We start from the raw sequence: 23,789 nt of genomic DNA, 5'->3' as shown, positions 1-23,789 counted from the left end.
TTCTATCCTGACTTTCTTGAGAGTTTTTTATCAGAAATGATGCTGTATTTTGTTAGATGCTTTCTCTGTATCTATTGAGAGAATCTTATGGTTCTTGTCCTTTCTTTTATTGATGTGATGAACCATATAGATTGTTTTGTGGATATTGAACCAGCCGTGCATCCCAGGTATAAATCTCACTTGGTCATGGTGAATAATATTTTTAATGTGTTGTTGGATCCGGTTGGCTAGTATCTTCTTAAGGATTTTTGCATTCAAGTTCTTCAGGGAAATTCATCTGTAGTTCTCCTTTTTAGTGGGATCTTTTTCTGGTATTGGAATCAAGGTAATGCTGGATTCATTGAAAGAGTTTGGAAGTTTTCCTTCCTTTTTTAAAATATTTTTTTTATTTTTTATTTTGAACAGCTTCAGGAGACTAGGTGTTTGGTATAATTCCCCTGAAAAGCCATCTGGCCCTGGACTCTTGTTTTTTGGGAATATTTTTGATTACTAATTCAATTTCTTTTCTGGTTACAAGAGTGTTCAAATTTTCTATTTCTTCCTGTTTCAGTTTTGGTAGTTTATATGTTTCTAGGACTTTTTCTATTTCTTCCAGATTGCTCATTTCATTGGCACATAATTGCTCATAATATTCTTATTATTTGTATTTCTGCTGTGTTGGTTGTGATCTCTCTTTCATTCTTGATTTTATTTATTTGTGTACTTTTCCTTTTTCTTTTTGATCAAATTGTCGAGGGATTTATCAATTTTGTTAATTCTTTCAAAGAACCAGCTCCTGATTTCATTGATCTGTTCTACTGCCTTTTGGTGTTTTTTTGTTGTTGTTGTTTTTGTTTTTGTTTTTTATAGCATTGATTTCTGCTCTAATCAGTATTATTTCTTGTCTTCTGCTGGTTTTGGGTTTCATTTGCAGTTCTTTCTCCAGCTCTTTGAGGTGTGAGGTTAGACTGTGTATCTGAGACCTTACTTAGGTCTTCTTTAGGAAGGCCTGGATTGCTATATACTTCCCTCTTATGACCGCCTTTGTGGCATCCCAGATGTTTTGTGCTGTGGTTTATCATTTTCATTGGCTCCCATGTACTTTTTAATTTCCTATTTAACTTCTTGGTTAGTCCATTCATTCTTTAATAGGATGGCCTTTGGTTTCTAAGTGTTTGTTTTCTTTCCAGTTTTTCTTGTGGTTAATTGTGAGTTTCATAGCATTGTGGTCTAAAAATATGTACGGTATGATCTTGATCTTTTTGTACTGTTGAAGGCTTATTTGAGTCCCTGTATGTGATCTATTTTGGAGAATATTCCATGTGCACTGGAGAAGAATGTGTATTCTGCTGCTTTAAGATGACATGTTCTGAATATATCTGTTAAGTCCATCCGATCTAGTGTGTTATTCAAATCCACTGCTTCCTTGTTGATTTTCTATTTAGATGATCTGTCCATTGCTGTGAATGGGGTGTTGAAGTCCTCTACTTATGGTATTATTATCAATGAGTTTCTTTATGTTTGTGATTATCTGATTTATACATTTGGGTACTTTCACCTTTGGAGCATAAGTGTTTACAATTATTAGGTCTTCTTGGTGGATAGACCCTTAATTATGATATAATGCATTTCTTCATCTCTTGTTACAGTCTTTAAAGTCTGGATTGTCTGATATAAGTATGGCTACTCTGGCTTTCTTTTGGTGACCTTTAGTGTGATAGATGGTTCTCCATTCCCTTATTTTCAATTTGAATGTGACTTTGGGTCTAAAATGGGTCTCTTGTAAACACCATATTGATAGATCTATTTTTCTTATCCATTTTGTTACTCTATGTCTTTTGATTAGAGCATTTAGTCCATTGACATTTAGAGTGAGTACTGAAAGATATGCATTTATTGCCATTATGCTGCCTGTAGGGTTTGAGTTTCTGGTGTTGTTCTCTGGTACTTTCTAGTCTTTGTTGCTTTTGGTCATTTTTTTTTTTTTTTATCTTTTCTCCCCTCAGAAAGTCCCCCTTAAAATTTCTTGCAGAGCTGGTTTAGTGGTTATAAACTCCTTTGTTTGTCTAGGAAACTTTTATCTCTCCTATTTTGAATGACATCCTTGATGGATAAAGAATTCTTGGGTGCATATTTTTTGATTCAGCACATTGAGTATATACTGCTACTGCTTTCTCACCTGCCTAGTCTCTGTGGATAGGTCTGCTGTGAACCTGATCTGTCTTCCCTTGTAGGTTAAGTACTTTTTTCCCTTACTGCTTTCATGATTCTTTCCTTGCCTGAGTATTTTGTGAATTTGACTATAATATGCCTTTTTGATGGTCGGTTTTGTTGACTCTAATGGGAGTTCTCTGTGCTTCCTGGATTTGATATCTGTTTCTTTGCCCAGGTTAGGAAAGTTTTCTGCTATGATTTGCTCACACAAACCTTCTACCCCTTTTTCTCTCTCTTCATCTTATGGGTCCCCTATGATTCTGATGTTCATTTTTAACAAGTCACTGATTTCTCTAATTCTTAAATCGTGCTCTTTTGCCTTTGTTTCCCTCTTTTTTTCCTGCCTCATTTTTCCCCATAAGTTTGTCCTCTGTATTGCTAATTTGCTGCTCTGCTTCATCCATACTTGCTGCTGTACCATTCATTCGAGATTGCAGATCTGTCATAGCTTTTTAAATTCCTTTCTGATTAGCTTTTACTTCTTTTATCTCTGCGGAAAGGGATTCTAATCTATTTTCAACTCCAGCTAGTATTCTTTTCTTTTTTCTAATTTGCTTTTTTCTTTATTTTTTCTTTTTTATTTTTTTTATAAACAGTTTATTGTCAAGTTGGTTTCCGTATAACACCCAGTGCTCATCCCCACAAGTGCCCTCCTCCAGCTAGTATTCTTATTAGCATGATTCTAAATTCTGGTTCAGATATTTTGCTTGTATCTGTGTTGATTAAGCCCCAGGGTGTCATTTTTCCCTGTTTGTTCTTTTGGGGTGAAATCTTTTATTTGGTCGTTTTGAAGGAAGAAACAGAATTATAAGGTAAAAATAAATTAAAATTTAAAAATAAAAAACATCAAATGAAAGATGCTAGTTCCCAAGTGTGTTTTGGTCTCGTTGTTGAATAGAGCTTGATAGAGTAGAGAAAAAAGGGAAAGATAAGAAAAGAAAAAGAAAAGAAAAAAGGAAAACTTCTGAAATTTTGAAAAATGAATACAGTAAAATAGAATAAAATGAAATGATGGAAGTAAAATAAAATTTACAAAATTTACAAAAAAGAAAAATTTTAAAGAAAAACATTTTTAAGAAAAATTGAAAATAAAACTATTTTTTTCTCTTTCTGAATTTAAGATTAAGAAAAGAAAAAGAAAAAAATCATAGATAGACCTATAAACAGATTGAAATACGATTGAAGTTACTTCGGTTTCCCTTAGCGGTCAAACTATGAATCACTTTATGGTCCATATACTAAACAGGCAGAGAGACTTGTGGTGTTTCTGAAGAGTGAGGTTGGCCCAGTTGGGTGGGGCTTAGTGTAACACCTTCATTGTCCACTAGATGGCACTGCTTAGGTTACTGGGGTGGATTGTTGTGGCACATGTAGGCATATATGCGCATGCTTGGCATGGGTGAAAATGGCCTCATCCAGTTATCCAGTCTCTAGTATCAGAATTCTGTGCTCTCCCAGACTGGCAGTTGATCACCCCTCTTTTGGCTTTCGTCCACTCCCCACTTTTACAAGTTGTGACCAAGCTGTCAGGCTGCCAGGTGGCACCTCCCTCCTGAGTTTTATCTCAGATGTGGCTGTGTTTCTAAGCTCCCCACTTCTGAGAGACTGCAGCTTTGACCCATTCTGATCCTCTAGGGAGGGACTTACTGAGCAATGTCTGGGTGCCTACCTGCTCCGAGGAATGTTCGCCAGACCATGCTGCTGCTAATACCCAGAGACTGCAGCTGCGTGCCAGCCTGCCCCCGAGAAAGTTCACCTGATCGTGTAGCAGCAGCGTTTCAGGGATTATGGTAAATCACGACACACATTGGGCACGAGGCTTCCCCCTTCACATCCTGGTTCCAACACCAGCCAATGTGGTTCTGCTGGAACCAGTAGGACCTTTGCCTGTGGGGTGGGTGCACAACCTCTACCAGATGTCCTCCTAGGAGGGGAACCAACCTACCCGTGTGGTCCAAGGACCCCTCTGACCTCACTCTCTGCTCCTGGGGATCCACTCTTCCCACCATAGCACTGCGAGGTATTGAGCTGTGGAGTTACAGACTCTGCCCTCCCCCTGTTTATAGTACCTTAGTGGAGTTTATACCCTCTCCTTTCTCCTTTCTCCCTTTTTTGTTCAGTCCCTTGCATGCTCTTTCTTTTCTCTCCACTTGCTTTAGGGGGAGGGGATGTTTTCCCATACTCTCCCCCCATCTCCATTCTCTCGTGGCAAGCAATAACAGCGCCCTGCCCTCCGTGGGTTCTTTCTCTCTGGTTCACCTCTCCCCACCACATATTTACCAAGTTCTGTGGCTCAGGTTGTGCAGATTGTTGTGTCAGTCCTCAAATCAATTTTCTAGGTGTGCAGGATGGTTTAGTGTTGATCTGGCTGCATTTCAGAGATGAGAGACCCAAAGCTTCCATGCTGTTACCCCATCTTGGCCCCTCCCCTCAGAGGGTTACATTTTGAAGACAGGTCTTAATTCTTTCTTCAACACATTCAGTTTTAATCAATGGGATAACTCATAACATCGTTTGCACTTCTTCCGATTTTTAAAATCCTATTACTAGAGATAACTCTGAAAAAGAAATAAGTAGGCCTTACTCAATGTATTATTTAAAAAGTCAACAAGAATATTTTGAGGCTTGTTTTATGATTAAAGCATGATTTCAGTCCTTCATATACACTGAGATTTCTCTCAACTGCATTTGTTAAAGAGAGCCAACAGGTTTGGTGAATGCTAGAGAATTGAACAAATGTCATCAAAATCATAAAAATGTTTCAATCACTCACTTCAAACAGCATAGATGATGAAGCAAGAGAAGAATATATTGACAATAACCTCAATGTCAAGAGAAAAGACATCAGATGCTCTTTGAGCAACATTATGCAAAATATGGTAAGGACAACCAATTCCTTCTCAGAATAATTCATGTTTCGCTTCTGCTACAAGTGAACATTTTCTACCCATAAAAATGTGTACTTGTATTATCTTCACAAAAGCAGTACAGTTTTTATCATTAACTCATTAAGGCAGTCTCTGCACAAGTTTGCTATGCACAAGTCTCTGAAGTCTTATTTCGAAGGGATTTTACTTATAAATAGCCTTAAAAGCAGACCCTTTTCTCACTAGATGTTCTCACTAGAAAAATAATATACAAGCAAAGGAAACATTTTTTCTGCATTGTGATTACTTACACCCAGGGCTGTGCCCTAACAACTGAACATGTACAATGTGTAGATCTATGTAGATGTGTAGATGTGTAGATCTATGATGATTTCTGTAATTGCAAAGAGAGCCATTGCATTCTTTAATTATTGCAGTGGATTTCAATTGGACACCTGAAAGTTTGTTTGCAATTTTGGAGTCAGAAAATACTCTGGTAGTAGTACATTCAAATAGTCATTTAAGTAGAAAGACTGATGGTATGCTATGTGGAAAACCATTGCAGTGTCTGTTGCAATTCTTATATATTTGAAGTTTATCTCAGTCCAAAAAATTGATTGTATTACCTTCTCTAGTACTGTATGAAGAAATCACTCACCTCTTTTGTTTAGCTGTTAGTACATGTTGGCTTATATTTGATGTCCCACCATTTTTCATGTAAAGGAACAATTGCATACTGTACAGAGAGCTTCAAAATAACTTTTTCCCAGTTGATAAAACTGTTTAGAATTTTGGCATTTGGGATTTAAACCTACCCAAGAAATAGATAATAGTTCAATATACTTCAAAAAAATTGAAAATACTGAATTTGATCATCTTGCAGCTGGGTCAGTTCATCTGTTACAAGTCCATACTCATAACTAATCATGAACAAGTTGAACCATTGAAAGGGTTGCAAAGTTGGAAAACAAACAGTAAGTTGAACTTGATATGTGATTCAAAAAAATAATGAGCTTCCAGTTTGTCTCTAAGGGCCAGTTGTAAATACACTCTTCCTGCAGAAACCCAGAGCTAATGTTACATAAGGTTTTGGGAAGTATGGTGTTCAGGGATTAGTGAGCATTCAGAAGGGAGAGTGCTTAGGTATTGACATGTTTTCAACTGTGTTAGTGGTTGTTGGAGTGAGGCTGCTTGTTGACCATCTCACTTTTAGAATCCTCCTCAGTGGAGTGAGGCACTTATACTTTTCTAGAAGCTGAGGCTGTTACTGATTTGTTAACCTTCAGAAGCTAGTTATTTGATTGTGGCTCTTGGTGACTGGCTGATTTACTGATCATGTGCTCTGACCAGAAGTTCTCTCTAATGGTAGTTACTTGTTCATGACTTGGGACTTTGGCCAAAGAACAGCCTTTTCTTCCCATGAATATGAAAAGTAACTACTTTTAATTCTCAGTTTCTCCTTTTGGATTTCCCTCAGACAAACCTATAGGGAAAGTTGAGGGATAATATAGGTCTTTATTTCTGAAGGTATGATTTTCAGCTTGAGTTGCCATGTAAGTGATTTAAGTACCAGTTACTGTGGTGGAAAAGAGCTCTAACTACCAAAGTTTTGTAATATACTGAAAAAAGCTGAGTACAGAATGTTTTGGGTGTTCTGACAAAGTTAATATAGGGCACACGGTAAAAATCATTAAATTCAGGACATCTCCATACATACAGGATGCCTAACATCCAAAACACACACCAGGGTCTCTTTAGGAATGAAAAAAAATTGTTTTTACATATTTCTGAGTGTCCCAAATGACTTCTTTGAGTTAAATAGAGGAATTGAAGGCAGCCAAGGCCTATTGTTCCAAATTTTCACATGATTTGATCAAATAGAATACCCATTACCATCCATTATACACAAAAAGAGGCCTACTTACTTAGTTTAATGGTCAAAGAAAGAAGTCATACTAATTGCTTTTCCTTCTTTCTTCTTTGGTTTCTGGGCAGAAAAGTATCATGATACAAACGTTTTGTCCTAGAAACATATATTAATAACAAATGTTAATAATGATTTCTCCTAAAGCATGAATTGACTGAGCCAAGGCTATTTAAGGAGAATTTGGAACAGTAAAGTAGAGTCTCAGGGTATTTTCCAACACACTAGATGTATGCCAATGGAATCTCCTCTTTACAACCTCTTGGAACTGATTTTTATTTTTATTAATATTCTTTGGTGTTCATGTCCTAGTATGTTATATGGGTGGTATAGTGTTTTCATCTTGCTTGGTTTTATTTACTTAATAATATTTGCATACTTTCCCCCCACTATAACCACCAGATCCCTAGTTCTATTTTGTGAATGATGGTGGTATATGTAATTCCTTCCACAAGAGCAAACAAAATGAACAATATAAAGTATCTTTGTCATTCTTCCTGCAAGTAATATTTTGCTAATAGAGCAAACTAAAGGAGACATGTCCACATATAAAATATGACCCAGAATATTTTTGAGATCCTCACAGCTCCCCCCCCCACACTCCCTATATAAAATAGTGAAAGTGGGAAAGTCAATAATTTCTGTAGTTAGGAGGAATTATTAACGTGTTACAGAATATCTTCCAACTCATTGCAGCAATGATGTAATATGTTCTTAAGAAGGATTTCAAGGTCAATTTCTGTAATTAATTTGATTCAAATATAGTGTTTCTGGAAATACTATATAGAGGATATTTTGGACCTCAAGTGCAGATATATACTACCCTCTTCCAATTTCATAGCATGCTATGATTAGTGGTCCTATCAAGCCCCTTACTATTATACTTTCTCCTCTATTCCTAGTCCCCATTCCCATTTCCCTCCTCCATCCAACGATAACCATGCTTGTGTACTTTGTGTACTTGATATATTTCTTTACATCTGTATATACATTTGTATTTGATTGCATTAGATAGAATTCTGAGATGGCCCTCAATAGTCTTACTCCATGATGTGCACACCGTACAATTCTGTTCTCTTGCAGATCAGTGAGACCTGCAAATATGATGGAGTAATCACTGCCCTGATTAGTTTCTGTTTCACAAGACTCAACCCAGCTCTGGAGCATTTCTCCACCTGACCTCAAAAAACACACAAATTGCCATGGTGTGAACCGCCTATGGGACCTTGTGGCAAAGGAACTACTTACTGGCAGCATCTCTGAGCTGAAAGCAGCCTAGCATCCTTCCTCTCCCTTAACCCCTGATAATCACTGATCTTTTCACTTTCTCTTTAGTTTTGCCTTTTCCAGAATGTTCTATAGTTGGAATCATATAATAAATAGCCTTTCTAGATTGGCTTCTTCAACTTAGTAATATTCGCTTAAGTTTTCTCTGTGTCTTTCATGGCTTGATAGCTCATTTCTTTTTAATGCTGAATAATATTGCATTGTCAGGATATACCATGGTTTATCCATTCACTACTGATCACATCTTGGTTGCTTATAAGTTTTGGCAATTATGAACAAAGCTGCTACAAACAACCATGTGTAGGTTTTTGTGTGCACATAAGTTTTCAACTCATTTGGATAAACACCAAAGAATGTGCTTGCTGTATCCTATGGTAAGAGTATGTTTAATTTTGTAGGAAACTGCCAAACTTCTTCCAAAATGGTTATACTATTTTGCATTCCTGCCTGCCAGCAGTGAAAGGGAGTTCTTGTTGCTCCACATCCTTGCCAATAATTTGTGTTGTCAGGATTCTGAATTTTGGCCATTGTAATAGGTGTGTAGTAGGACCTCATTTTAATTTATAATTGACTAATAACTTATGATGTGGAATATCTTTTCATATGCTTTTCGGCCATTTGTATATCTTCTTTGATGAGGTTCAATTATGGTATGCCTAGGTTCTGTTCTTTTGCTCACTTTTTAAAAAAAAAATTTAATATTTATTTATTTTTGAGAGAGAGAGAGGGTGAGAGAGAGAGAGAGAGATTGAGAGAGAAAATCCAAAGCAAGCTCGAGGCTCCAAGCTGTCAGCACAGAGCCCAGTGTGGGGCTTGAATTCATGAACCATGAGATCATGACCTGAGCTGAAGTTGGACACTTAACCGACTGAGACATCCAGGTGCCCCTCTTTTGCCCATTTTTTAATGGGATTCTTCATTTTATTTTTGCTGAAGTATAAGCATTCTTTCTGTATTTTGGATAGCAGTCCCTTATCAGATGTGTCTTTTGCAAATATTCTCTCCCAGTCTGTGGCTTGTCTTCTCCACTGTCTCAAAATTTAACCAATTAATCTCATTTTTTAAATCTTTTATTTCCTGCTTATTGATATTTCCATTTAATTTAAGAAAATTTGCATGGTTATACAATATATTTCTGTGATTTTGTGTGGAAGCTTTATATTCCTTTTACCATTTAGTCTGTGATCTATCTGGATTTTTTTTTTTCTATCATGAGATAGAGAAGTCAAAGTTCACTGTGTTTTCCATATGGATACTGAATTCACCAAGCAGCAGGTATGGAAGACCATTTTTCCTCACCATATTACACTGGTCACTTTACTGAAGGTCTGATAAATATTTATTTATGGCTTTTTCTGGATTCTCTATTCTGTGCCACTGGACTGTTTTTCACTACCCTAATTATTGTAGCTTTATAAGTTAATATAAATTGGTGTGGGCACTCCTAACTTTTTGTTTTTTCATATTCCTGTCTTGACGATTCTAAGCTCAATTTGTTTATATCCATAAATGACCTGCTATGATTTTACTGAGTTTTCATTGAATCTATAGATCAAATTAGGGGAAATTGAACAATATTGAGTCTTCCAATTTATGTACATGGTGTATCTTTTCATATATTTTAGTTTTTCTTTCAGTAAGGCTTAGAAGTTTTTATCATTGATATCTTGAAAACCTTTTGTTAAATTATTCTCAGTTTTTTTAGATATATCTTAGTGCTGTAACAGAATGTGTTTCCTTATATTAATTTTCTAATTGTTGCTGGTCTATGAATATATGCTAGATTATCAAAATTTGATGAGACTTGTTTTGTTACTCTTCATATGATCTATTTTGAAAGATGTTATATGTGCACTTGAATATTCATTTTTCAGTGATTAGATGTAGTATTGTATATAAGTCATAAATTTAGTTGATAGTGCTGTCCAAATCTTTATAGCTTTACTGATACTTTCTCTTGGTTCCTTTCTGTAACTGATAGAATTATAAAATCTCCACATATGCTTTTGAATTGTATATAACTTAATTTTTGTTCCATCAATTTTTGTTCTACATATTTTGGAGATATAATATGAAGTACATAAAATGTTTAAGATTGTAACTTTTTTTAGTTGATGCTTTATAAAGTGACCTCCTTTATTTCTTGTGGTTCATTTTGAATTACATTATATATATATTGCTTGTTATTAATATAGCTACCTTATCTTTCTTTTGGGTATTGTTTGGGTGGTATACCTTTTAATCCTTTTATTTTCAGTGTTTTATATTTAAAATGCTTCTCTTTTGTATAAAAGTGTGTAATTATTATTTTTAAAATTCATTTGCTCTTTCTTAATTTTCCCTTTCCTCTGTTTTTATAATCCATGATGTGATTATTATTCTAATTATCTTTATAGGCTATTAGTGATGCATTCTTTAATTCTTTTAATGGCTCCCCTTGTGATTATAACATGTGTCTTTAATTTTTTACCTGCTACATTAAATTTGTATTTTTTAAAAAATTTTATTTTTTAATGTTTTTATTTATTTCTAGGAGAGAGAGAGAGAGACAGCGTGAGCAGGGAGGGTCAGAGAGAGAGGGAGTCACAGACTCTGAAACAGCCTCCAGGCTCTGGGCTGGCAGTCAGCACAGAGCCTGAAGCGGGGCTCGAACCCACAAACCGTGAGATCATGACCTAAGCAAAAGTCAGACGCTTAACCGACTAAGCCACCCAGGCGCCCCTAAATTTGTATTTTTATCTCTTCCTGAAAAGCTGAAGGATCTTGAAACTTTACTCCATTTATGTTCTTTTTGTCATTTGTGCCATTGTCATATACCTTACAATTATATATTTTTTAATGACAAGAGCATTTACTATCACTGATTAAAACAAATGATATTCACTTAAATTTACTGACATACTTATTTTCTTCTGTGGTTTTTATTGCCTTACATTTAATCATTCTAACTTGGAGCAGTGGAAAAAAAGAAACACTATTTTTAGTGTTTCTGTTAGTGTAGGTTTGCTGTCAATGAATTCCGTCATTTCCTGTTGTGAGGTAATGTGTTTATTTTGGTTGTGTACCTGCTGGATATTTTTGCTGAATATAAACGCTTGGTTGGATATCATTTTCTTTCAGCCCTTTGAAGATGTCATTCCATTGCCTTCTGGTATCTATTGTTTCTGTGGGAGACTTATGCATACTTTATTGAAAAGTCTTTTGAAAGTAATGTACCCTGTCTCTCTAGTTGCTGTTTAAATATGTGATTTTTGTCTTTTTATTTTAGCTGTTACAGTATTATATGCATAGGTTTGTTTTCTTTGTATTCATTCTGTTTTGTATTAATAGAGTATTTGAGAGTGTGAGTGGACATCTTTTATAAGCTTTGGAAAACCTCAGATATTACTTCTTTTTTATAATGGATTTTATTTACCTATTTATTTAATAGAGTACGAGTGCAGGAGCCAGTGGGGGTGGGGCAAAGGGGCTCAATCTCATGACTCTGGGCTCACTACCCGAGCCAAAATCAAGAGTTGGACGGTTAACCAGCTGAGCCACCCAGATATCCCAGGTATAAATTAAGGGTATTTAATTAATATTATTTCCTAGTCTCTATATATTTCTCCTGTTTTTCTTGGATCATAATTACATGAATGTTAGACATTTTTAATGGGTCACACTTCTCTTATTTTTGTTTTGATATTAATTTCACTGTGTCGATCGAATATTTTCCACTGACCTGTATTCCTGTTCACCAATCCTGTCTTCTACTCTGTCTGATCTTCTCTCAAACCCTTTTTATTGACTTTTTAATAGTAGGTATTTGTTTTCTGCTCTAGAATTTCAATTTGTTTATTAAGTATTTTACTCTTCTGAAAATCTCCATATTTTTCTCATATTAGTCATGGTTATTATATATACTACCTGTAGCTTTGTTATAATTCTCTGTCTTTCTTTTTTTTTTTTTTTTTTTTTTTTTTTNATTAGTCATGGTTATTATATATACTACCTGTAGCTTTGTTATAATTTTTTTTTTTTTTTTTTTTTTTTTTTTTTTGCTGTTTTTGGTAATTTGATCCTGTTCTTTGACATTTCTTATAATTTTTTATTGAAATTTGGTGTAATAGTTTGCTATGGCTTGCATAACAAACTAACACAAGCCATGTGCCTTATAGAATAACAGTGCATTGTCTCACAGTTCAACAAAGGAGGCTGGAAGTTCAAGATCAAGATGTTAGCAGGGTTGGTTCTTTCTGAAGACTGTGAGGGAGAATCTGCTCCAGGCCTCTCTCCTTGGCTTATAGATGGAGTCTTCTGAATCTTAACAGACATTCCCCTTAGTGTGTGTCTGTGTCTAAATTTCCTCTTTGTGGTTTTGTTTTTTTATTTATTACATTTAGAGAGAGAGAAAGGATGCACCTGCACACAAGTGGGAGAGGGGCAGAAAGAGAGAGAGAGAGAGAGAGAGAGAGAATCTTAAGCAGGCTCCATGCTCAGTATAGAGGAGCCCTACGTGGGGCTTGATCCCACAACCCTGGTGACATGACCTAAGCCGAAATCAAAAGTCAGGTGCTCAACCAACTGAGCCACCCCAGGTGCCCCTAAATTTCTCCTTTGTATAAAGATACCAGTTGTCTTGAATTAAGGCCTACCTTAATGACCTAACTGTATTACTTCTATAAGGACCCTATCTCCAAATAAGTTCATGTTCTGAGGTAGGTCCTGGGGTTATGAATTCACGTATAACTTTGGAAGGAGGGAGACACAATTCAATCCAACCATTGGATATAGTGTATGAAAAGGTGTAGAAGCTCTTGATGATGTCTTTTTCGAGTTTTTTTCTTTTCCTGTCAGTTTTGTACATTTCTTGTTATTTAAATTCTACTTGCATTTTGTTTTGTTTTTTTTCTGTAAGCTGTGTGGATTTAAAAAATTTATTGATGCTATCTTATTCCTGTTTATTTTTTATTATATTTGTTTAGTAACAAGGTATTTTTGAGGGCACCATTCTCAAGATCCTCACCAAATTCCACTTATACTTATTTCTAGAGTGCCATTCAAATGGCTCTTTCAGAACATTTATCTGTTGCAAAGAATCTTGTCCTGCTACAATACAAAGCTAAGGAACTGAAAACTTTTAAGAGGCTATTTCTCTTGTTAAAATTAATTTTTAAAAAATTTTCAATGTTTTATTTATTTCTGAGAGAGAGAGAGACAGCATGAGCAGGAGAGGGTCAGAGAGAGAGGGAGATACAGAATCTGAAATAGTCTCCAGGCCCTGAGCTGGCAGTCAGCACAGAGCCCGACCCGGGGCTCAAACCCCCAAATCATGAGATCATGACTTGAGCCAATGTCAGACGCTTAACCGACTGAGCCACCCAGGCGCACCTCGTTAAAATTATTTTTTTAAAAATTAGCCAAATAAATGACTTAGTGAGTCTTATATTTTCTGTTATCTTCTGGAGCATTTTCTAGACATGTCTCTGCTCCTCCTGTATCCTCTCTTACATTCTATTCCAGAGGAGTTTCATTGCTAATGTGGAAAGCAAAGTGCAGTGGTACTTATAATATTGCTGGAGGTGTAGTGCATTTCCTGTAGTGCTATCTTTTAGAGTATCTCTTCCATTGAGCACAACAATATACTTTTTAGGGGGTCTGGGAGTAAAAAAGGAACAGATTCTTTAAACTGAGATAGGCATCTTTGGCCTTGCCTTGGGCATGGTGAAAGGTGGTATGTGTCCAACCCAAAAGATAACAGTCATTTAGCAAGCTTCTCCATCAGAAATGTTAGTTAGGGTAAATAACAGACAGGAACTCCTACCTAATTCTCAATTTAGAATTCTGAGGTTTTAAATAGTCAATGGGAAGGGAAGCATATGTAATGGTTATATGTTATTATTAACTTTGTTAATACTTTCAAAGCATAATTCAAAAAAGAAATTATTTAGCATATATTATTTACAAGCATTATTACTATTTTTTTTCGATACTCATGTTACAGATTGCTTATATCATTACAATAAGAGGAAGACCACATTTTGTCCATCTGAGAAGGCAGTAAGTAAAATTTTATCCTTTAAAATTTTAATTCTGTGGTTTCTTGATTTTTAAAAAATAGTTATGAATAGAATTATTTCAAATCAGATGTATATTTGATACTTATATATGTGATACTTACTGTATATTGATTAATTGGTAAAATCATAGGCATACTAAAGATAATAAAACATGATCCACAATTCAAGAATTTATATATCCAGATGAAATAATAGAGAAAGGGAGAATTTTGCTATAATATAATATTATAATAAATGCGTAAATAGTATTCTTTGAAAATCAAGGAAGGTTTTTCGGAAGAAAGTAAGAGATGACTTGTCTCTTGAAGAAAGATACCTTGTGAGGTCTGTAAAGAAATGAGGTAGTGTAGGGGCATCTGGGTGGCTCAGTCAGTTAAGTGTCGGACTTTGGCTCAAGTCATGATCTCACGGTTCGTGGGTTTGAGTCCTGCGGCAGGCTCTGTGCTGACAGCTAGCTAAGAGTCTGGAGCCTGTTTTGGATTCTCTGTCTCCCTCTCTTTCTAACCCCCCCCCCCGCCCCCGTTCATGCTGTCTGTCTCTCTCTCAGAAATAAATAAAATATTAAAAAAAAAAAAAAGAAATGAGGTAGTGTAGGAGGACATTCTGTTTAGAGGAAATCATGTGAAAACATGGAGGTATGAGACAGTGGATTCTGTGGTGTGCCAAAGTCCATGTGGATTACTAAAAAAACATATTTTGGAGGCTAGAAGTAAAAGATTTTGGAAAGGTAGGCAGGAATCAGGTTGTAGAAGATCTATAGTGCCATGATAAGGGTATTAGAAGCCAAAAATGTTTTTAAGTAAGTACTTTATAGTCCCATTGAGAGTTTAGGCTGTTTTTGAGGAAACAGAAGTAGAGGTAAGGTGTGTAATTCTGTGGTTATAGAATAATTTAGGTGAATGATGATAGTGGCGTTTAAGCAATACAGTGGTATTGTTCATAGCACTGGAAAGAAAAATTCAATAGACCTTGAAGATAGATTTGTTAGAGTGATTTGGAAAAAGTGAGATATCTTGGATAATTTAGGTGTTGCTTGAGAAAATGGGTAGGTTATAGTTAGTTAAATGATGAACAAGTGAGATACATATATGAGGAAGGGGTGAGTTTTGACTTGCAATGCCTATCCAAAGATATCCAAATGGATTTTTTCCACTAGGAATATGAATGTAAGAATTTGAATCTCTGGGGAGAGATTGGCAATGGTGATATAGGTTTAGCAGTAATCAAAAGTTTGGCTATAATATAAAAAATTGAGAACTTATAGAATGCTTATGAATAGGCTAGTGACTGGAGACTAAATCTTGGTAAAGATCAATATTTCTGAGATAGGTGGAACAAAAAAGAGCAGCCAACATGGACAATCAAGCTGGAAGTGTCATGGAGGTAGGAAAAGAAGCAGAGGAATAATGTGTGATGTAAATTAAGTGATTGTATCGAGTGATCACGGTTTTCAAAATGATGCTAGAGTGCAGAGCAATGATGATTTTAAAATTACCTTTTGGATCTGAGATTTTGGCAGTTATGAATCTTTTCCAGAGCAGTTTCAGGGTGAGTAGGAATGGACAAAGTGGAGAAATTATGTGTAGACTACTCTCTCGAGAGTATCTTTGGAGAATCAAAATATTTTAAAAATAGCTAAAGTAGGATACAGGTCAAGGGAGAATTATTTATGAAGGTAATAGTTTGATAATGAACTTTTTAATAAAATTAAGTTAAAAATAGTAGAGAGGAATAGTTTGAAATTATAGTATCTTCAATATACAGCATAGAATGGGATTCATAGCACAAGTGTTAAGAGTGTGCCTTGTAAAGTAGTCATCCTCTGGAAATAAAGGTGAGGAATGAGGGTAGGTACAAATGATCTGAAACTGAAATGATGTGGAGATGATGTGAGATGATTGGCAGGAGTGGGGTCAAGTTTCTGAATTGTTGCTGAGGAGAATGAAGGAAAATTCTGACAAAGGTTATTGAGAACTTGGTACGTAGCTCAGCTTAGTGAATATGAATTTGTAGTAATGCCAAGAAAATATTTTCAAATTCTGTCCTAAACCTACTTTTTAATTTTAAGATTCAGGTTTAAAATCTGGAATCAGTGAGCAATAAAGACGAAGATTTTAAAGTTCTATGCCAGAGGGGCCCCTTGGTGGCTCAGTCAAGCATCGACTTCATGGTCATGATCTCATGTTTCGTGGGTTTGAACCCAACATTGGGCTCTGTGCTGGCAGCTCAGAGCCTGAGCCTGCTTTGGATTCTGCATCTCCCTCTCTGCCTCTCCTTCACTAGTGCTCTCTCAAAAATAAATAAATGTTAAAAAAATGTAAAGTTCTATGCTGGAAATTGTTATTTCTATGTTATTTCACTATTTGCTATCTCTAGCTGTTTTGGATTGTTCCTTAGCATGCATTTTAGTGTTATATGTCACTGTAGTTAAAGTACTTCTTTCAGCTCCTGATTTATTGTGAACAACAGAGAAGTATTTGTATAAGAGGGTAGGCAAAGGTAATTGGCACTATAATTCATCAGTAAAAGGAAAATTTGTATTATGAAGAATAATTTTTCATGTTTTCTGTTTTCTGTTTCACAACTTGAGCACATTTTGTGATTTTTATCTAGATCATTTTTATCTTCAGTTTCTGTTGTTTACTCTTATGACAAAGATGACATCCAGCATTCTAAGCCTTTGTTGGCTCAGGTAAGACAGCTTTTTCTTACAAATTTCTTACTCAAGATTATCTTTAAAAATGTAGATATTCAGGGGCACCTGGGTGGCTTGGTTGGTAAGTGTATGACTCTTTTTCTTAAGTTTTTTTTTTTGTTTATTTTGTTTTTTAAAGAGAGAGAGAGAGGGGAACAGAGGATTCAAAGTGGGCCGTGTGCTGACAGCAGACAGCCTGATGTGGGGCTTAAACTCATGAACCATGAGATCATAACTTGAGCCCACGTCAGATGCTTAGCTGACTGACCTATCCAGGCTCCCCAAGTGTCTGATTCTTGATTTCGATCTAGGTCGTGATCGCAGTCCAGGTTGTGATCTTGTGGTTTGTGGGTTCAAGCCCTGTGTTGAGCTCTGCACTGACAGCACAGACCCTACTTGAGATTATTTTTCTCCCTCACTCTCTACCCCGTCCTCCCTTCCCTTCTCTCTGTCTTCTTCTCTCTCTCTCTCAATAAATAAGCATTTTAAAAAAGTAAAAAATGTAAATATTCTGAAATTTACACATTCACTGAAATTGAATAATCTGGTCTAGGTCTTATTTCTACCTGGCACAGGTTTATTGGGTAATTTGCTCATTCAGTTTGAAGTTCCAATGTTGATAAAGTAATAAATATAAACAACACATCTAGGATGTCCATTTTAAAAATAAGTTATCTGTTTGTTTTTGTATATTCTTTTCAGATGGATTGCAATTATCAAGGATATGTTGCAGGTTTTCCAAATTCTCTTGTGTCACTCAGCACTTGTTCAGGACTCAGGTTGTAGCCTTTTTAAAGATATTCTATTTGCTGGTATTAGATCCTGCTAGTCTATGACTTGATTCTCCATTTATCCTTTCTAGTTCTATATTCACCTTTGTTATTTCAGTTCCCTAAGGAGTGGAACCAAAATTACTGATAAAATAGAATTGGTCACCTTGGCAACATTTGTCCCTGATGGAAGGCTACTTGTTGATTCTGACAAGATCTGCCACTTGAGTCTTTGAGCAGTCTTGAGTGTAGGGAGTGTTGGTTTGTCTCTCTATCCTTCTTTAGTTTTTCCAGATTTTTAATGTTTTTACAGATTTCTTAATCTCCTAGAATGGTTCACAATTGTAGAATGCCTATATCTGATAGATATTTAGGCTCTGCTTCTAGCCACTTTTAGGCAGGTAATACCTTCAGTTATGCTCACACAAAAAAATGACTTAGGGCATTCTGTGTCAGGGAAGAGTAGATGTCTCAAAAAGAAGAAAGGACCTAAGACTAAGAAGAGAGTGCCAAAAGATCTGAAAGGCTGGCTCAGAAAATCTGTACCCTAGGAAGGGATCCTACTCTGTTCAATCACATGGATCCATGCCACTAATATGCTTTCTTCAGATGATCAAAATATTTCTCTTAGAATATTTGTCATATAAAGCAGTAGGCATCCTGCGGTATTACTGGCCTAGTTATGAGTTTAATACTTCCATGCGTAAAGAGGTAAAGTAGAGAAGCCAAGGTGACTTTAAACGCAAAAAAAAGTTTATTTGGTCAAAATTCCTCATTTGAATATTATAGTTTTGTTAGAATAATTTCAGGCTTGTTTTGATTATTTTAATACCCAGGGGAACATTGCAGCTTAAAAACATCTCATATGGAATTGAACCAATGGAGGTCATATCAGGATTTGTGCACATGATTTATGAAGAAAAAAATGATAACACTAATATTCCTCTCTTAGGAGAATATAAGACTTACAGCTACAATAATTTATATTATCATATCAGAAAGAGTTCAGAAGTAAGTGTTGACTTTTTAATTTTAACTTATTAACTAATTTTAACTTATTCATTAAAACTTGGTGAAATGAAAAATACTCTCAGAGCAAAATTTGGTGACTTACAGATCTTAAAGATTATTTTACTTCTTCATGAAGGCTCTCCATGACTTTTAAAATGGGTAAAGTTCTTTGTTAAGCTTGTTAGTAGATCAAAGTTTAGTGAAAACTTAGGTAATTAATCTGGGAAATATATGTGAATATAGGAGTCAAGAAACCAAAAAAAATTAATTTCACATGTGGACATTTGGATGATTAATGTAAATTATTCCTTTCTCAATTAGGCTGATAAATTAGGTTAAACCATTACATGATCTGGATTTCTAAGTTAGGTCTTTGTTTCATGAGAGTTCATAAAAGAATACTATTAGTGGCCTACACAAGGTACCTGTGAAACAAAGGGATGAATTCTTCCACAAAGGCCCGTGAACTGCTATACCATCATAAATAACATTCCTGGCTCCAGTGAACTGCCATTGATTATAAACTTTAGCAATATTTTTCTAAACTTTATTGTTTACTGAAAGTAGTTTCCTAATCATTGGAATAATATGAAAATCATCACAAGGCAAGAAAGAAAAGATTTATGTTGTAAACTTAAGATTTCCAATTTCAGCTATTGTTAAAATCAAAAGATATCTGGATTCTTGTAAAGCGTGGGATCTCTTTGAAAATTCCTATTAACCACAGGCACTTTTTGGACCTGGAATTTTCTGAATAGTAGCTAAATTTTGTATTTGAAAACAGCTTTGTTATATAGTCAGTTTCTCAGTTTATCAATAGAAGGTAAAATTTTGGAAATTCCTCAGGAGTCACGTTGTGTGTTTTTCAGAGAACTGAATTTTTCAAGTTATATCCTCAGTATCTTGAAATATATATTGTTGTGGATAAAAATCTGGTAAGTCATTTTTTTATGTATTGTTATTTTTAAATTATTTAACCTTTGTCTTTAACTTGATTTCAATGATGTAATAAAATTTTCAAACCACTTGTAGATAAATGTTTATTTTGCTTTTGCAATTAATAATTTCTTAAAAGTTGTACATAAGCCACATGTTTGTTAATTCACTTTTATATATAGAATCTCTCATTGCTTTTGTAAAGTGAAGCATTTTTTCATTTTTTTAAAGCTTGTCTGTCTACTTTTCTTTTTTTCCAAATAACTACATCCTCGGTGAATCCCTCAACCCCCACATCCAATAATATTTAACTGCTTCAGCCTAATTGAAAGGATAGTCTACAAAACAAATATGCTCCTTCTTCCAAGCAAAGGGAGAAAACAAGTTGTCTGTGGTATTCTCAATTCTAAGTAAATGAAATGATAGGAAAAAAACCAAATGAACGGATTTTTCATATTGAGGATTATACTTCTGATCTTGTTTGAGTTTAGGTTTTTAATTTACACAACCTAGGTGGTTAGGAGATTCTAAGCTATGAAGTTACATTTGTTCTAGGTTGGTAAGATTGGAGGCCACCTGCTGGAAGAGAATAGTATTTCTCTCTGTGGGAAAGCACCTTCAAACAGGATTCCCACAGATCAGCCATACCTAAGCTCAAATTCATAAGAAAACGATCCATCATTAACAAGGGTTAGCAAAACAAAACAAAACAAAACAAAACAAAACAAAACAAAATAATAGATTTATATCCAGAAGGCATTCAAATATTAAAATTTTAAGTTATAAAATTATTTTGTTCCGTAAGGGATTGTTGATTCCAGAAGAGGTGGCTATGAGGCAGGAGAGCTGAGGTTACAAATATTGAAGTGCATTGGCTCACTAAAGAGTGGAAAAGGTGTTGTTGTTTGTTTGTTTTCTTTTTGTTTCCTTATTGTTTTTGTTTTTTAGCATAGCTAGGCTGACCTAGTACAAAGCCAACACATGTCCCAAAATCCTATTCCTGCAAAATTACAAAGCAATTAGGAAAGCAGAATTTTAAGCATAATAAACACAAAGATGTGAATAAAGGGAAGGAAAACCATTATATCTTAAACATTTGTTTTGTAAATGTGGGACAGATTTAAAAGCTAAGGTTAAGACAAATTTCAACTGAAACATATAAGTAATTATATTAGGTGTAGAGGGACTAAGTACTGTAATTAAAAGTCAAAAGTAAAGATTAATTAAAAGCAAAGACAAATATTATCATGCAAGACACCTGAATGCACATTTTCTGTCTAAAACTGACATATCTAACTGACAGGGTACATAATGAAAGTAAAAGACTGTAAAAATATATAATGAAAATGAAAATTCTAAAAAATTTGCTTTAACTAGATTAATATCTGACAAAGAAGACTTCAAGATAAGCATAAGTTATCTACTGCTGCATAGAAAATTACTCCAAAATTTAGTGGCCTAAACCAATAACCATTTATTTGGTTGGGAGCCTGGAAACCTTTTTGTATTTATATCAATCTCAAATATTTTTAACTAATCTGGTAACCTTTTATTTATACAGCTACCTTAAAAACTGTGGGCTTTCTTTCTTTTAATTTTATAGGAGTACTTTATAGGCATTTTCCTCACAGAGAAAACATTCTTCATTAATATTTAAAAGTGCATTAGTGATACACTTAAGAGGTATCAACTAGTTCGTTAAGCAAAATTTCTATTGCTGTGTGGTTACCAGTGGCAGGTATGAGGATTACCTGTGACTTTGGTTAAGTTCAGTGAGGAGTTTGCTAAGGAAGCTCCCCAGGTGCTCTTGAAATAGTCCACCAGTGTCAAATTACCCATTTCTCTAATTATTTTCACATGAATAAGTACAGAGTTTATTGTGTTTCATAGTAAACTAGATTTATCCAGTATAAGTACATATTTTGGAGTCAGATCTAGCACTGAATCTTGTTTTTCCTTATTCGTTTTTTTTTTATTGTGGGAAAAAGCGTATGACATTAAATTTACTATTCTAGCCATTTTTAAGCATACAGTTTGGTAGTTTTGAGTATATTCATGTTGTTGTTCAACAGTTCTCTAGAACCTTTTCATCCTGAAAACCAAAACTCCATGCCCATTAATCATGAATCCCTCTGCCCACACCAGGCCTTGGCAGACACCTTTCTACATTCAGTTTCTATGATTTTTGACTACTTTAGATAATTCATATGAGTATAATCATACAGTATTTGAACTTTTCTGACTGCTTTATTTTACTTAGCATGATGTCCATGTTGTAGCATGTGACAGGATATTCTTCCTTTTTAATGCTGTGTAGTATTCCCTTGCATTCATATACTACATTTTCTTTATCCAGTCTTCTGTTAGTGGACATTTGAGTTTCTTCTACCTTTAGGCTATTGAGAATAATGCTGCAAGGGACATGAATGTGTACATATCTCTTTGAGACCTTGCTATACCCAGAAGCTGGATTGTTAGAACATATGTTAATTCTATGGTTAATCTTTTGAGTAACTGCCATACTGTTTTCCATTATTAATAATTCCACTATTAAATAATTTTAAAATTGTTTTTTGTTGTTGAGTTATAGGAATTCTTTATATATTCTAGATACTTCTTATGAGATATGTGGTTTGCAAATGCTTTCTCACATTCTGAAGGTTGTCTTTCCACTCTGTTGATTGTTTTCTTTGAGGTTGTTTTTTCTATTTCTGCAAAATAGGCCATTGGGATTTTGATAGGGATTGCACTGAATCTGTAGATAGCTTTGGCTAGTTTGGGCATTTTAACACTATTTAACACTATGAAGTCTTCCAAATCACAAACATGAGATATTTTTCCATTTGTTTGTATATTCTTTGACTTCTTTTACTAGTGGCTTTAGTTTTCAGTATGCAAATATTTCACCTCATTGGTTAAGTCTATACTTAAATTTTTTAAACATTTTATTTATTTTTGAGAGACAGAGCATAAGTGGAGGAGAGGCAGAGAGGGAGGGAGGGAGGCACAGAATCTGAAGCAGGCTCCAGGCTCTGAGCTCTCAGCACAGAGCCCGATGTGGGGCTCTAACTTATGAACTGGAAGATCATGACCTGATGAAGGCTACTGCTTAACTGATTGAGCCACCCAGGTGCCTCTGGTTAAATATATTCTTAAGTATCTCATCCTTTTTGATGCTATAGTGAAAAGGATCATTTTCTTGATTCCTTTTTGTGATTGGTCATGTGAGTATATTGAAGCAACTGATTTTTGTGTGTTGATTTTATATCCTGTAACTGCTGAAATTGTTTCCTAGTTTTTTGGTAGAATCTGTAGGGTTTTCTATGTGTAAAACCATATCGGTGAACAGAGATAATTTTACGTGTTTATTTCTAATTTGAATGGCTTTTTTTCTTTTACTTCTCTGATTGCTGTGGTTAGGATCTCTAATACTATGTTGAATAGTGTGGTGAGGGTGTGTGTGGTTGCCTTGTTCCTGTTCTAAGAAAAAAAGCCGTCAGTCTTTCACTGTTGAGAGTGATATTATCTGTGATCATATATGGTTTTTATTATGTTGAGGTACTTTCTTTCTATTATTAGTTTGTTGAGTGTTTTTGTCATGAAATAGCATTGAATTTTGACATTTATTTTTGCCGTCAGTTGAAATTATCATGTGTTTTTTGGTCCTTCGTTTTGTTAATGTGTGGTATTACATTGACTTTTAAATGTGTTCAACCATCCTTACATTCCAAGTATAAATCCCACGGGGTAATAGTGAGTGATGCTTTTAATGAGCTGTTGAATTCATTTTGATGGAATTTTACTAATGATTTTTGCATTAATAGTCATCAAGGATATTGGTTTATATTTTTCTTTACTTGTAGTGTCTTTATTTGGCTTTGGTATCAAGATAACTCTGACCTCATAAAATGAGTTTGTAGGTGTCCTTGCTTCTATAATTCTTAGGAAGAGCTTGAGGAGAATTAGTGTTAATTTTTCTTTAAATGTTTTTGCTAGCTTTCTCTAATGTATCCATTTGGTCCTGAGATTTGCTTTGAGAGTTTTTTT

General features: G+C 34.9%; 1 protein-coding gene across 4 annotated transcripts in view; it reads left to right on the top strand.

Moving 5' to 3' along the window:
- The window catches only part of LOC120238650 (disintegrin and metalloproteinase domain-containing protein 5-like), a 109,252-nt gene that overhangs the window by 5,945 nt on the left and 79,518 nt on the right, over positions 1-23,789 (top strand). For 2 of the 4 annotated variants that reach the window (XM_039242501.1, XM_039242500.1), the window contains exons 3-7: positions 14,255-14,310; positions 16,944-17,022; positions 17,728-17,804; positions 18,632-18,806; positions 19,676-19,741. In XM_039242501.1, coding sequence (XP_039098432.1) covers positions 14,255-14,310; positions 16,944-17,022; positions 17,728-17,804; positions 18,632-18,806; positions 19,676-19,741 — 453 coding nt within the window. Of the gene's footprint in view, positions 1-5,034; positions 5,073-14,254; positions 14,311-16,943; positions 17,023-17,727; positions 17,805-18,631; positions 18,807-19,675; positions 19,742-23,789 lie in introns of those variants that run through there. The other 2 variants (XM_039242502.1, XM_039242503.1) reach the window with 2 other exon arrangements.

Source organism: Hyaena hyaena, unplaced genomic scaffold (assembly GCF_003009895.1).
Source record: "Hyaena hyaena isolate Hyena2069 unplaced genomic scaffold, ASM300989v1 scaffold_215, whole genome shotgun sequence".
Classification (NCBI taxonomy): domain Eukaryota; kingdom Metazoa; phylum Chordata; class Mammalia; order Carnivora; family Hyaenidae; genus Hyaena; species Hyaena hyaena.
The sequence above is the reverse complement of the archived record's forward strand: the minus strand, read 5'-3'. Positions and strand labels throughout refer to the sequence as shown.